Below are 11,918 nucleotides of genomic sequence, written 5' to 3' on the forward strand. Positions count from 1 at the left end.
ACAACAAATATAAAATGTCTCACATAACAAAAACTTACAATGAAATTTCACAAAGACGAATTCTTCGTGGTGTCAATATTTGCAAATCTGAAATATTGTCGATGATTCAACAAGGATACTGCAATTAGACTAAAGCTGTAACACTGTCACTTGTCATCTATAAGAACAAGATTGTCTTCTAAGTTTCATAATGGCCCTTGAGTTGCACATCCAAAACAATGAGAAGTCGTAAGCGTTGAACGTGCTTGGCCTAAAGATGACACCCTAAAAGTACAAGTCACCAAACCACAACATTTCAGCAGAATGTCATCGAAAGACTCTAAAGCCACAAAGTCTCTGCCATCAAAAGCACCACGACACACCGATAAAAACTCATCAAATATGTATGAATTGATCTACGAAGACACAACGTACCCAAAATCTGCAAGATCGAGCACACCAAACCTGCGGCGAGTAAAACTCTCTAGCCTCATGGCACCGTCCGATAAGCCAGCACCACAACTGAGGAAGAACCACAATACCTTTATTCTCGACGACATCACACCCTAGCCACCGATAATGACCACACAATTCATATTACTAAACACATATAGGAGGACCCAAGGATCCCCCACCTCGCAAGCAAACCTATTTAATTTACATTCTCAACAACAGTTCGTTTGGCTCCCATCATTTGGAAGTTGAATTGAGTCATTCATTTTGAATTTCACGAACCAACTTGTTTGGTTAGCATAGAATCGTGTATAAGAATTCAATATGAAATTCCACGGAATCACACTTATACCTAACCCCAATTTCTATCTAAAACGCATCATTTTTATGAGACTATCTCTCATTTTACAAATCTATGTGGTAGACAAACATGATGTTTGAATTTGAAATCAATTTAAATTCAACCAAATGAAATCTTATAATTTTTTTGGTTGAAATTAGGGTTATAAGTGGCCTCCCACCTAAGAACCACTTCTAGTTCAATTTTCAATTCTAGTTCAAATTTTGAGCTAAGATATTGAACTAGCAAATGCCGAATGAACTAGAATCAGGACTTAAGTGGGAGCCCTCTTGCAACCCTGGTTGAAATAAAAATGAGTGGTACCAAACGGGTCGTAAGACTATTGCCATGTTTCGAAATATGTGCCAAATAACATCAAATTTCTTTCCAGAAGATGATATATAATATACATACACACACACGTCAGGACTCAAAACAAAGTTGAAACCAAGGAAAATGTTCCGTGTTTTCTTTTCCAAGCTGTCGCTTGCATAGTTGGTGATGGATATTCCGTCCTTTCGGTAAAGAACTTGCTTCTTCAACAACACGCCCAAGTCTTCTTTAGTAGATCTAGGTTTCGACCTGTATGCACGAATATGAAAATTGTAATTAGATTTATTGAACGTAGCCCGTCTAGCTCAGTTGGTAGAGCGCAAGGCTCTTAACCTTGTGGTCGTGGGTTCGAGCCCCACGGTGGGCGCTGAAGAAAATTTAATTTTTTGTTGACCTGACTATTTTGTTCCCTCGGGATCGACGCACGGCGATCAATTCGTCAAGACAAAACTGGGCAAAAAGAAAACGCATGGACTACTGCTGTGCTAGAAGTTCAGTGTCCAGGCCAATTTCGCTCCAAATGTAAAGTTACAATTCCAATCAAATCACTGAAACAAAACTGGTACTACACGATAAATAAGAACTGAAAGTCTGAAACTTGCTTTCTCATAGGCAGTAATACCTATACTGATCCCCGCCAAAAAGGAAAAAAGGACTGATGAAATGAGGGAATCATACCTGCTCCATCGCAGCCTCGTGAAAAGAAGCGTGTTACCACTTACCAGGACCAAAACAAATTTCAGAAAGGGCCAGGAAAGGTCTAAACGCTGGCAGCGACTACGGCCGCAGCCATGCGCCGTCTCTCAGCCGTGGGCGACATGGCGCTGGACTTGGCTGCATGCACGGCTCTCGTTCACGGGTATTGGAGGAGCGGCGACATGACGGAAGCACGGAGGGTGTCTGACGTAATGTCGCGTTTGCAGTGGCCGATCTAGGATTTCAAGACAGGTTGGTCCAACGTATAATTTTTGTATCCCAATACAAATTGTTTCAAGCCATTGGTATGAGTTAGCATCAAGCGGAATTCGTATTTTTCAGGGAAAAGCTCGGCATTTGAACAATTTTGCGATAATTTTAGTTAGATCAATGAGCAACCTTTAATTTGATTCAATAAAAGGCTGCTGCGTGCTGGCGTGTGGGTCTGAGCGTCTCTCTACCAGATCTATGACGAGGAATACAGCGAAGCTAAATGCTCGTGACGTTGCCTCGATCGATCGCTAGGCAGACAGTAGAAAGAAACGAGATGAGAAGATGGGGTTTTTTTTTCTGCTTAAAATACACTAGTACATATGTATATGGGCTGTATTTCCAGGGTGGTTCGTGGACCACCCTGGCCACCCTATGGATCCACCGTTGCGCGCTTGGGGTTGACTCCTAATGAGGTCACTTTCACTGCTCTGATCCATAAAGTTGCAAAAAAAAATTGGCCGGTTAGTCCTATTTAGGACACGTCGGCAGGCCACCCCAGCATCCGACCTACGCAATTGTATTTTTTGTACGAAAACAAAAACGGCAACGCCGATTCTATTAATTAAGAGTTGGAATTTAAACAAGCGCAAAAATAAAACAAGAGGAGTACTAGGAGGAGAACAGCGACATGAGAAAAATTAGAGAGACTAGAACGACTAGAAAAACCTATAGAGGAGCTCGGGGGGGGGGGGGGGGGGACCGAATGAAACCATGAGATTTTGAGACCGCAGCTTGGCAAAGCCTCACATCATCATAGATTGCATCGACGATTTTGATGGGGATCGTCGAGTAGCATCGAAGACACGATTATTTCATTCAAGCCAGATGAACCACCAAGAGATCATCATCAGTTCGTTTAGATTCTCCTTGTCGGCATTAGATATGAGGAAGTCAGTCAAAGAGCTCCACCACTGAAGTAAGAAACATGCCGGTGAAGCATTGGCATCAAAGGAGCAAGCGAGAGACGATGATGCAATAGCCTTCACACCTGCTTTGAGAAGGTCTATAAGTCGAGAAAATATGAATGGCAGTCTCTGGGTCGCAAGAGAAATATGAAATCATATTTTGACCTCAGCTGGTCAAGCTTGCCAAGTTGTAGCACCTGAATTTAGCAATTTCCAATTACAATGACAAATTTACACAAGCGCTCCAAGTCACTAGACTAGCGGTGCATTTTCCTTTGCTACTAATGTATATTATTGTTTTTGTTCCATTTATTTACATCCAACAGTCTAAGTTGTTTTAATTCCGTTTCGAATTATTTTTTCTAACCGTAGCATCGCACCAGTATTTCTGAATAATATCCCGGGGCCACTTGATCTTATGATGCACGTTATGTTAGGTTCTTTACATAATTCCGTTTCGATTTTTGTTTTTGCTTTAACCGTAGCATCGCATCGGTATTTCTGCATAATATCCCGGGGCCAGTTGATCTTATGGTGTACGTTATGTTAGGTTCAGTTCAGCTCGCCGTGGCCATCCGACCCATCGTCGACACGAGCCGTGCCGGATGCGGCTAGTCAATCTACTCGTCCCCGTCTGGGCGCACCCAATCTGAGGAGCCGTTAGGGGCTCGCTCAAACCCACAACGGTAACTGGCGACGTTCACGGCTGGCCAAACGCGCTCGCTCTCTCCCGAACCCGAACCGCCCAGGGCCAACGGAGCCGTCAACGCACGTCACAGCACCTCCCGTCCGGCGCAAGTTTCCTCCTGGTCTCCGGCTCGGTGTTGCCCTTTCTTTTTGTATTTCACCCTAAGCTTCTCAAAATTTGGGCTTCCACACATAGCAGAACACCTTGATGGATGCAAGGATAGAGAATTCGTTCATGTCTTTTAATACTCATCACTCCGTATATGGAAGTAAGCCAGATATGACCATACGATCATTTATATGCCAAGTTAAGATTTTTCGATCATTTATATGTCAAGTTAACGGATCCAATAAATTCAAACTAGTGTCTTTTAAATAGAAAAAGGCAACCCCTTTTTTTTTCTACTTATATCATTTATATGGCTAAATTCAACATTTGACGTCGCTTTAACGATATGTGATGTACAACACATGTTAATTACCACCGATGTCACTATTAGTGAGAAAAACTGCTCCCTTCGGTCCATATTAATTGATATGGAAGCCCGCGGCAATTAATATGGAACGGAGGGAGTACTTCCTTTGTTCCAAAATATAAAACATATACTCACTCCGTCCAACAAAGTATGTCTCAATTTTGACTAAATTTGAATGCATCTATACACTAAGTCATATCTAGATACATCAAAATTTTGACAAACTTAAGACATCTTTGTTGGACGGAGGGAGTACCTTAAATTTGACCAAGTTTATAGCAAAAAATTCAACATATGTAGTGCCAAATCAAGAGCACGAGATCCATTGTGACATATATTTTCATTATATATCGATCTTTCGATATAAACATGGTCAATGAAATTTTTATGACTATTGTTATGGAATGGCAGGAGTACACAAGAAATCTAACTACCGCCAGCAAGGGCGATGGCCCTCCCAGAGGTTAACCGACAACAAGTCAGGTAGCACCAGCGTTCTCTAGATTTAAGGTGGCTGATTGGCCGAGAACACAGAAGGAACGGAGAATTTGTAAAAATATGAACGTAAATGAAGATGTTAGCTGTCAAAGGAAGAGGACATACCATGTTGGGAGACCCTTAGGCCTTAGATTTGTCGAGAAGGCACAAAAATTCTACCATTTTCTTTATACTCCCTTCGTATCATATTAAGTAACTCGAATTTATCTGACGTATCTATATATATATATATATATATATAGCAGTATGTGTAGATATTTCGGTATTTAATATGAGACTGACGGGGTATAATATAAAGTGAGTTCAGGGGCCAATTCGGAAAAAGACGGTTAGTAATTTATTCCCCTTCCCTTCTTCCTCTTCCCCATCCTTCAACGGGCGAGGTTTTTTGAAAGCATCCTCTCCTCTCCATCAATAACTGCCCCGACACCCAACGGAAGCCGCAGAGAGAGAAGGGGGATAAAAAGCTTGCTCTTTTACACCCTCCTAGGGTTCCGAGCCACCGTTCCCTCACTCGCTTCGCGCCATCTCCCGCCAGGCAGCCCTCCTATCGATTCACCCTCCCAACCCCCGATTCGGTCCCCCAATCGCTCGATCTGGGATGTGCTAGATTCGTAAGGCAGCTTTTGGCTCGATCTGTTCGCGGTGGTTCTCGTGGGGTTTTTGATCTGAAGTTCCTTTGTCGGGCGATGGTTTTGTCTTGTTAGGTTGTCGTGGTGATGAAGGGGTGTTTGTGGCGGTAGATGAGGGCCATGGCGGAGGTTGAGCACGAGGGCTGCGTGGAGAACCGGCAGCCTCTTGCGGCGTCGAGCTCGTCGGTGTCGGACGGGAGCAGCTATGGCGTTGGGCTCGCGCGGATGTCCCCACCGGTGTCTAGCTCGGTGAATTCCATCTCCGGTCTTAGGTAAGGAAGCTCTTTGCACTTAATTGGTCATATTGGAGGGATCTGGCCATCTGGGCCAGTCGGTTGGGTAAACCGTTTGCTTTACCTGGGTTGGATGATGCTTGCTCGGGTTGTGGTCCTGGTTTTGTGGTGGGCGTTCGTGGTGAGAAAAATAGGCCTTTTTGTGGATTCGGTGGTTGCTGTGTGGTTTTATCAGCAACAATTGCGTGACTAGATGAATGCTTTGGTTGTAATTTTGAGAAAAAAGTCCATGAGGATTGCTTTCTTGGTCAAGAAGAAATAGAACATGAGTCATGTCATGGTTATTTTGGTGAAAAGGGTAGATTCTTGGGGGATCCATTAGGTTCTCGACGCATTCTGGGTTCTTAATGATTTGATGAACTCTATGCATGAACTCTATGCCAGTGTGCCGTTTGTTTCAAACTTGGTTTGATCATGCTCTTTTGGTTAATTCGATGCGAACATGTTCTTTTTTGGTATGCTCTTGTTATTAAGGTTGAGTTATTTTAATGTGTAGATTGATGTAATTTGTCAGTTGGTTAAATTCTGGTACTGTGCAATGTTTGTTGTTTTGATGGGAAATTTTATATTGTTCATGTCACAGACTTATGGTTCGAGATACAACTTAGTTGTACCTTTGATGTTTTTTCGTTCACTGCTGCCTTTGTTAAACACGGTGCTGCGGTACGCCAGCGGTTGTACAACATACTCCCTCCATTTCACAAAGGTTGGCGTATTTTGTTTCGTTAAGACAATGCTTTGACCAATGAAAACTCTATTGATATGTATTTTTTCATACATGAAATTTATATCAATAGATTATTCTTTAAAAGTTCTTGCTAATGATTATGGTTCCGTATCATATAATTTACATATTAATAGAGTAATTCTTGGTCAAAGGCTTGTCTTAACGAAACGAAATACGCCAACCTTTGTGAAATGAAGGGAGTAATAAGGATTGGATTTTATGTTTCTTTACCAGCGTCATGGTTTTAGTAATTGCAGTCACCAGTATTTTTCTGTCCCATTTTAAAATTCTTCATCAATGGTGTGTTAATATTGTTTAATCAATTTGTTGTCTTGGAAATATTTCTTGATTGATATGTGCTTTAGAAACACTATGGTTATCAGTATGCAGTGTTCTTATGGGAAATGCCATACATCTTTCTAGGTTTTTGCAGGATAACTTTCCATCCTATAGAAAAATATTCCCTTCATAGAGAGTTTCTTACGTGGATACATCAGAAAATAGTATCGGCATCAAAGTTTAATGTTGCATATGTAGACACACAATGTTGGCATGTTGCGATATTTTGATTTCTATGTTTCCACTTTTGTCTTCTGGTCCTATGCTATGACCAGACTACCGATCTCTAGTCTTTGCCTAGTTTTATTATAGTAGTGAAGGATACCATGGAGTGTGGTCAGCCGCTTTTCAGTAATAATTGGTGCTATGAAGTAATTATTGTTTAAATATACAAGACATACATTTCATTTCATTTTGGTATGAATTTAGAGATGATCTTTGTGGCTGAGGGGATCTGTTTGTGTTGGTTGTGGTGACTTGTTGCTTGATACTGATAACCTTCACAAAATTTGTTGGCCTGCATCACCTGGGCATTAAATATGGTCATCGACAATCTTTTCCTGAGTGAAATCTGTCCGCATGATGCTGTATGTCCTTTAGTAGCTGGAGCATACTGCAGACTTTATTGGGCATTCCTCAGTCAGAATATGCAGATTCTGGCGTCTTAAGGTGCTGTGTAGGACGTGAGTGTTCATCCAAGCGAAATCTATCTTACCATATTGTGTGTGAGAATTAAATACCTGCAAAATTATGAAGATAGAAGGCTCCACAGGGGCGTTTTACATGATTGGACTGGCAGTAAATTTGTTTAGTGTGTCCCAGTTTGGCCCTAACATAGCTCCGCCAGTGGTTTCAGGTTCATGCTAATAATTCTTTGTTGTCCAGTTCCCTTCTGCAACAACTACCTTTTTTGGTATCTTATGTCAGTGTATATCTGCAGATTGTGCTTCATAAGTAACTTTTAGACCTAGCATGATTTTCCTTAATGAAATACCTAACTGTAATTTTGCTGACAAAAAACTTACTTCTATTAGGCGAACAAGTGGGCCCATAAGGAGAGCTAAGGGTGGCTGGACACCGCAAGAGGTAGCTATCCCACTTCCTCTGTTATCAAGAGTTCAAGACTAGTCTAGTACAATCTCAACCAAAAAAGAGACTACTCTAGTACAAGTGATACAAACCTAATATTAGTGTATACATGCTAATGTGCAATATAATTTATCCATCTAATATGAACGATGCAGCTGTTATATCATCCACCATGTAAACATTTCTTTTATCAATTTTCCATAAATGTCGTGCTTGTTGTTCATCTCTGACCATTAAAGAACTTGATTTTTATCTCACATGAAATTTTTCCTTTCTTCCTATTTCAAAAGTAATTTCACTCTTTGATTCCACTACATATGCGGACTGTTGCTAATTGGCAACAACATATATGACTACAGGATGAAACATTGCGGAAGGCAGTTCAAGCATTCAAGGGTAGAAGCTGGAAGAAAATAGGTTTGCCTCTTCTCTACAACTGTACCAACTCATATGCTCAATTGCCCTTGCACTTGTAAACCGCTATTTTTCCTTGCTACCAAGCAGTATGATGTTGGAATAATCTTAGGTCTTAAATGCCACAAATCAAACATGGAATTAATAAACCTAAAAGATTCAGGAAGCACATGAAAGTGAACTGTGACTGCAGAACTGCTCATATTGAGAGAATTTGAAATACGTGGTTTACATTGTTGTTCCTGTAGAATACCTCAAAGTTGCTACACTATTATCCTACAAATGATGAAGGTCCATGATATTATGGAGCTGAATTTGTTGAGAACTGTATCTGCAAATGAATTTTGCATATTATTAATGACTTAATTCCACTGGCTTGGGGCCAATTGCTTTAATTTATATTTGTCAACATCATTTGAGAAAAAAAGGATAGCAGAAAGTAAAGAAGAGTTATTGGTACTCTTGTAGTTGGACCTGTTTTTTAATGCTGAAGCATGGCATTTATCTCATGGGTGGTAGTTGGTATTACTTTATGAGTGCATGTCCCATACTTCTTTAGATGTTCTTCCGTACATACAAGTATTGTGAACTCACAGGAGGTGCCTGTATCTACCTATGCAGCTGAGTTCTTTCCGGATAGGACGGAAGTACAATGTTTGCATCGATGGCAAAAGGTTCTTAATCCTGAACTTATCAAAGGTCCTTGGACTCAAGAGGTTTGTCACTGCACTTCTGACTTTGCTCAACAAGATTTTTTTGCATGTTCTATCTTAGAAATGCCTGTTATATTCATGTTACTTTTCTACAGGAAGATGATAAAATTATTGCACTTGTAAAGGAGTATGGGCCAACAAAATGGTCTGTAATAGCAAGGTCACTACCTGGACGTATAGGCAAACAATGTCGAGAGAGGTATTCTTGTGATTGATTTATTCTTCGGGTTTGTTGAGATGCATTTTAGTTTCTTCATGCAAGCCAAAACAAGGGAACTTTTGACAAATTAGCTAATCAAGAAATGCACTGCTTATGTAAAGAACTGCAAAAGATGATTGGCTAAGCATTTGTTATAATAATCATAAATATTCTATTTTCTTACTGAATTTGAACTGCTAATTCTGTAGAAACTTTTTCATAGTGTGTTTAATTGTGTTTGCATTGGACTTGGAGGTAAGCTTAGTACAGATATGGATGGAGCTGATTCTGAATTTTCATACAACAGGTGGCATAATCATCTGAATCCAGACATAAAGAAAGATGCTTGGACTGCTGAGGAGGAACGGGCACTCATTAATGCTCATCAGACATATGGGAATAAATGGGCAGAAATAGCAAAAGTCCTTCCTGGAAGGTACTGCTAAACTGCTCACTTCCTGTTTGTCCTATGTAAACCTAGTGGCGTGACATTGAATGGCATTGAGCTGCTATTAACAAACTTTATTTCACTATTTCAATTATTTGATGATCACACCATTTCAATACTTAGCCTACTGTTTTTTTGCGTTGACTATTTAAGTTGTATTGAACTATAAAACTATCTCCAAGTGTTCTGTATTTGAATGGCGATAAGTTTATAATCACATGTTCCATTGATGAATGCGTGATCTGATTTAGTTTGTGTTATTTTGAATTTATGTTTACAACTGTTCATATCTTTTTCAAGGTCATCAAGTCCCGATTGTTTCTTCATAAGTATATGATTTATGCCCTTATTTTGACATGTGCACCTGTACTTCACCTTAACTTTTCCTGTTCACAAGGTTCTGTATTCCTGCTGATAGTATTTTGCTGCTTCCAGGACTGATAATTCTATAAAGAATCATTGGAATAGTTCTGTGAGAAAGAAGTTAGACGTCTATAGCACCAGCAAGATTCTGGCGGTTCCAAGACTAGTTGGTCATAATGACTTTAAGGATAAACCGAAGCCGGTGGCAAATGAGGGCCATCTCGATCTGAACAAAGTGGCCATCGTCAGTTCAAAAGACATACCTGAAACAGCTCAGCGTTCTAATCTTAACCATGTCAACGACTGCTCAGGGTTCCTCTCCCTTTCTATTTTACCAACTGATCAGCCACTAACTTCATATGAAGTGTCATCAGTGGTTGATGGTTCTGCTGTTACATTAGCAGTACAAGGTCTGGAAAGTGATTCTGTCCGTGAAAAGGGCTTGGAAATTCTCTCTGTTCATGAGAAGGGACTTGAGGCTGATTCCACACTAGATACCCTGGCAGAGTCTGGTACCACTCAGCTAGAATCTGTACCAGCCAAAGGTGAGGAACCATCTTTGAAGAATGAGGCGCAGTCTAGCCTTGGCCCTCTTTGTTACCAGATTCCTAACATGGAAGATGTAGCCCCTGTGACTTCCCCACTCTTTTCTGAACATCATACTATGCATCAGACATCTGAACATTGCAGGGATGTGGTACTGTCACCCAATGGTTGTACTACTCCCGCTAAGGGAACAATATCAAGCCAGTTAAGTGTTGATTCAATATTGAAGAGTGCTGCTGACAGCTTTCCAAGTACTCCTTCAATCTTGAGACGGAGAAAACGGGATAAATCAACACCTGCCAGCGATTTGAGGTTTGGTGGATTGAACACTGATAGCTTTTACACCCCTGCTGGGAAGCGACCTACTACAGATACCCCAGAGTCATTTAAAACTGCATCATTTTTGTCACTGGGATCTCTTGATCAGTTATCGGCTTCTGTAAGGAGCTTTGATGTTTCACCTCCATACCGGATAAGGTCAAAGAGAACGGCTGTCACAAGAACAGTTGAGAAGCAACTAGATTTTTCAGCAGATGAATTGGGTACTTGTGGTTCTAAGATTCTAGACTCCCCTTGCCAGAATTCTCTAAACACTAATTCTTTCACTGATGCTCCAATGATGGAAGGAAACAAAACTTAATTGACATGCTATTGAGCCGGAATCTTTAACCAAGAACATGGCATGTATGACCAATTTGGGTGTAACTAATCCTGTAATGTGCAGGTATGCTACTGCAAATATCTTTAACCGCGGTTAATGCATGTGTTTTGAGAATGATAAATGCACTTTGTAGACTTCGCTAGGTTCTTACCAAATCTGTGTTGGTATTATTGAGACCTTTAGATGTCTTGATGATCAAATATGTGCACTATTGATTTTCTACCTTGTCTTGTAGGAGCTAATGTCTATCTGATGAAGTATGACAGTTGATAAGAATGCCTTCAAAGCTCACTGACGAGCTCGACTCTGATGAGAACTGATATCAAACACAACTCTTGGAGGAAAAAGACTTGCGCAATTGGATCGAAGCACTGAAGAGAAAAGGGCTATCAATGCGTTGCCCTTAACCAGGATGTACAAACACGGCCTCTAAATTTATTGACACCTATAGAAGACCATTTTGCTTGTTGCAGTTTGTGTACTCGCAGATAGGGAGTCAGACTGTAGAAGCCCACCAAAACTGTGTAGAAAGATAAAACATAGCGTTAATAGAAACTCATAGCTGAATAAAGTGTTCTCATTGGAAGGGATGTCAGGTCTATTCTTCTCTGTAATAACAAAGCTTTGTTTTACTGGCCAAAATCTGGCCATTGTTTGTCAAGAAACTTTATATGACAAGCATCAGGCTTGATCTGACGATTGAGGCACTGTCTGTTGTGAGTGGTTTGAACTTTGAAATGATGAAAGTTTGAAAAAACAAAAGAGATGAGTAAACTTGTTTTATTACTGTATCATTATCATGTGGTTGTAAAAGCCGCTCTTGAGTTGCTTGGACTGAAGTGCAGCAGCTCGAA

At 40.6% G+C, this 11,918-nt stretch overlaps 1 protein-coding gene and 1 non-coding gene across 2 annotated transcripts; both read left to right on the forward strand.

Moving 5' to 3' along the window:
- The first annotated feature begins 1,399 nt into the window (after nucleotides 1–1,399).
- TRNAK-CUU lies at nucleotides 1,400–1,472 on the forward strand. Its single transcript has one exon. It is a non-coding gene; the product is annotated as a tRNA-Lys (tRNA).
- A 3,522-nt stretch (nucleotides 1,473–4,994) lies between these two features.
- LOC100843336 (transcription factor MYB3R-2) lies at nucleotides 4,995–11,767 on the forward strand. Its single transcript, XM_010234242.3, has 9 exons — nucleotides 4,995–5,254; nucleotides 5,348–5,544; nucleotides 7,666–7,717; nucleotides 8,080–8,137; nucleotides 8,756–8,850; nucleotides 8,943–9,046; nucleotides 9,354–9,482; nucleotides 9,930–11,127; nucleotides 11,300–11,767. Exons 2-8 carry the CDS (start codon nucleotides 5,384–5,386, stop codon nucleotides 11,041–11,043), a joined length of 1,713 nt encoding a protein of 570 aa, XP_010232544.2. The 5' UTR covers nucleotides 4,995–5,254; nucleotides 5,348–5,383; the 3' UTR covers nucleotides 11,044–11,127; nucleotides 11,300–11,767.
- The last annotated feature ends 151 nt before the right edge of the window (nucleotides 11,768–11,918 follow it).

This window comes from Brachypodium distachyon, chromosome 2 (assembly GCF_000005505.3).
Source record: "Brachypodium distachyon strain Bd21 chromosome 2, Brachypodium_distachyon_v3.0, whole genome shotgun sequence".
NCBI lineage: Eukaryota > Viridiplantae > Streptophyta > Magnoliopsida > Poales > Poaceae > Brachypodium > Brachypodium distachyon.

Excerpts from the sequence above, each read along its gene's own strand:
- LOC100843336 (XM_010234242.3), top strand. The coding sequence starts at position 5,384 with ATGAGGGCCATGGCGGAGGTTGAGCACGAGGGCTGCGTGGAGAACCGG. Across the intron at positions 8,138-8,755 it reads TAGAAGCTGGAAGAAAATAG|CTGAGTTCTTTCCGGATAGG; the intron begins GTTTGCCTCTTC and ends CTACCTATGCAG. Across the intron at positions 8,851-8,942 it reads AAGGTCCTTGGACTCAAGAG|GAAGATGATAAAATTATTGC; the intron begins GTTTGTCACTGC and ends ACTTTTCTACAG.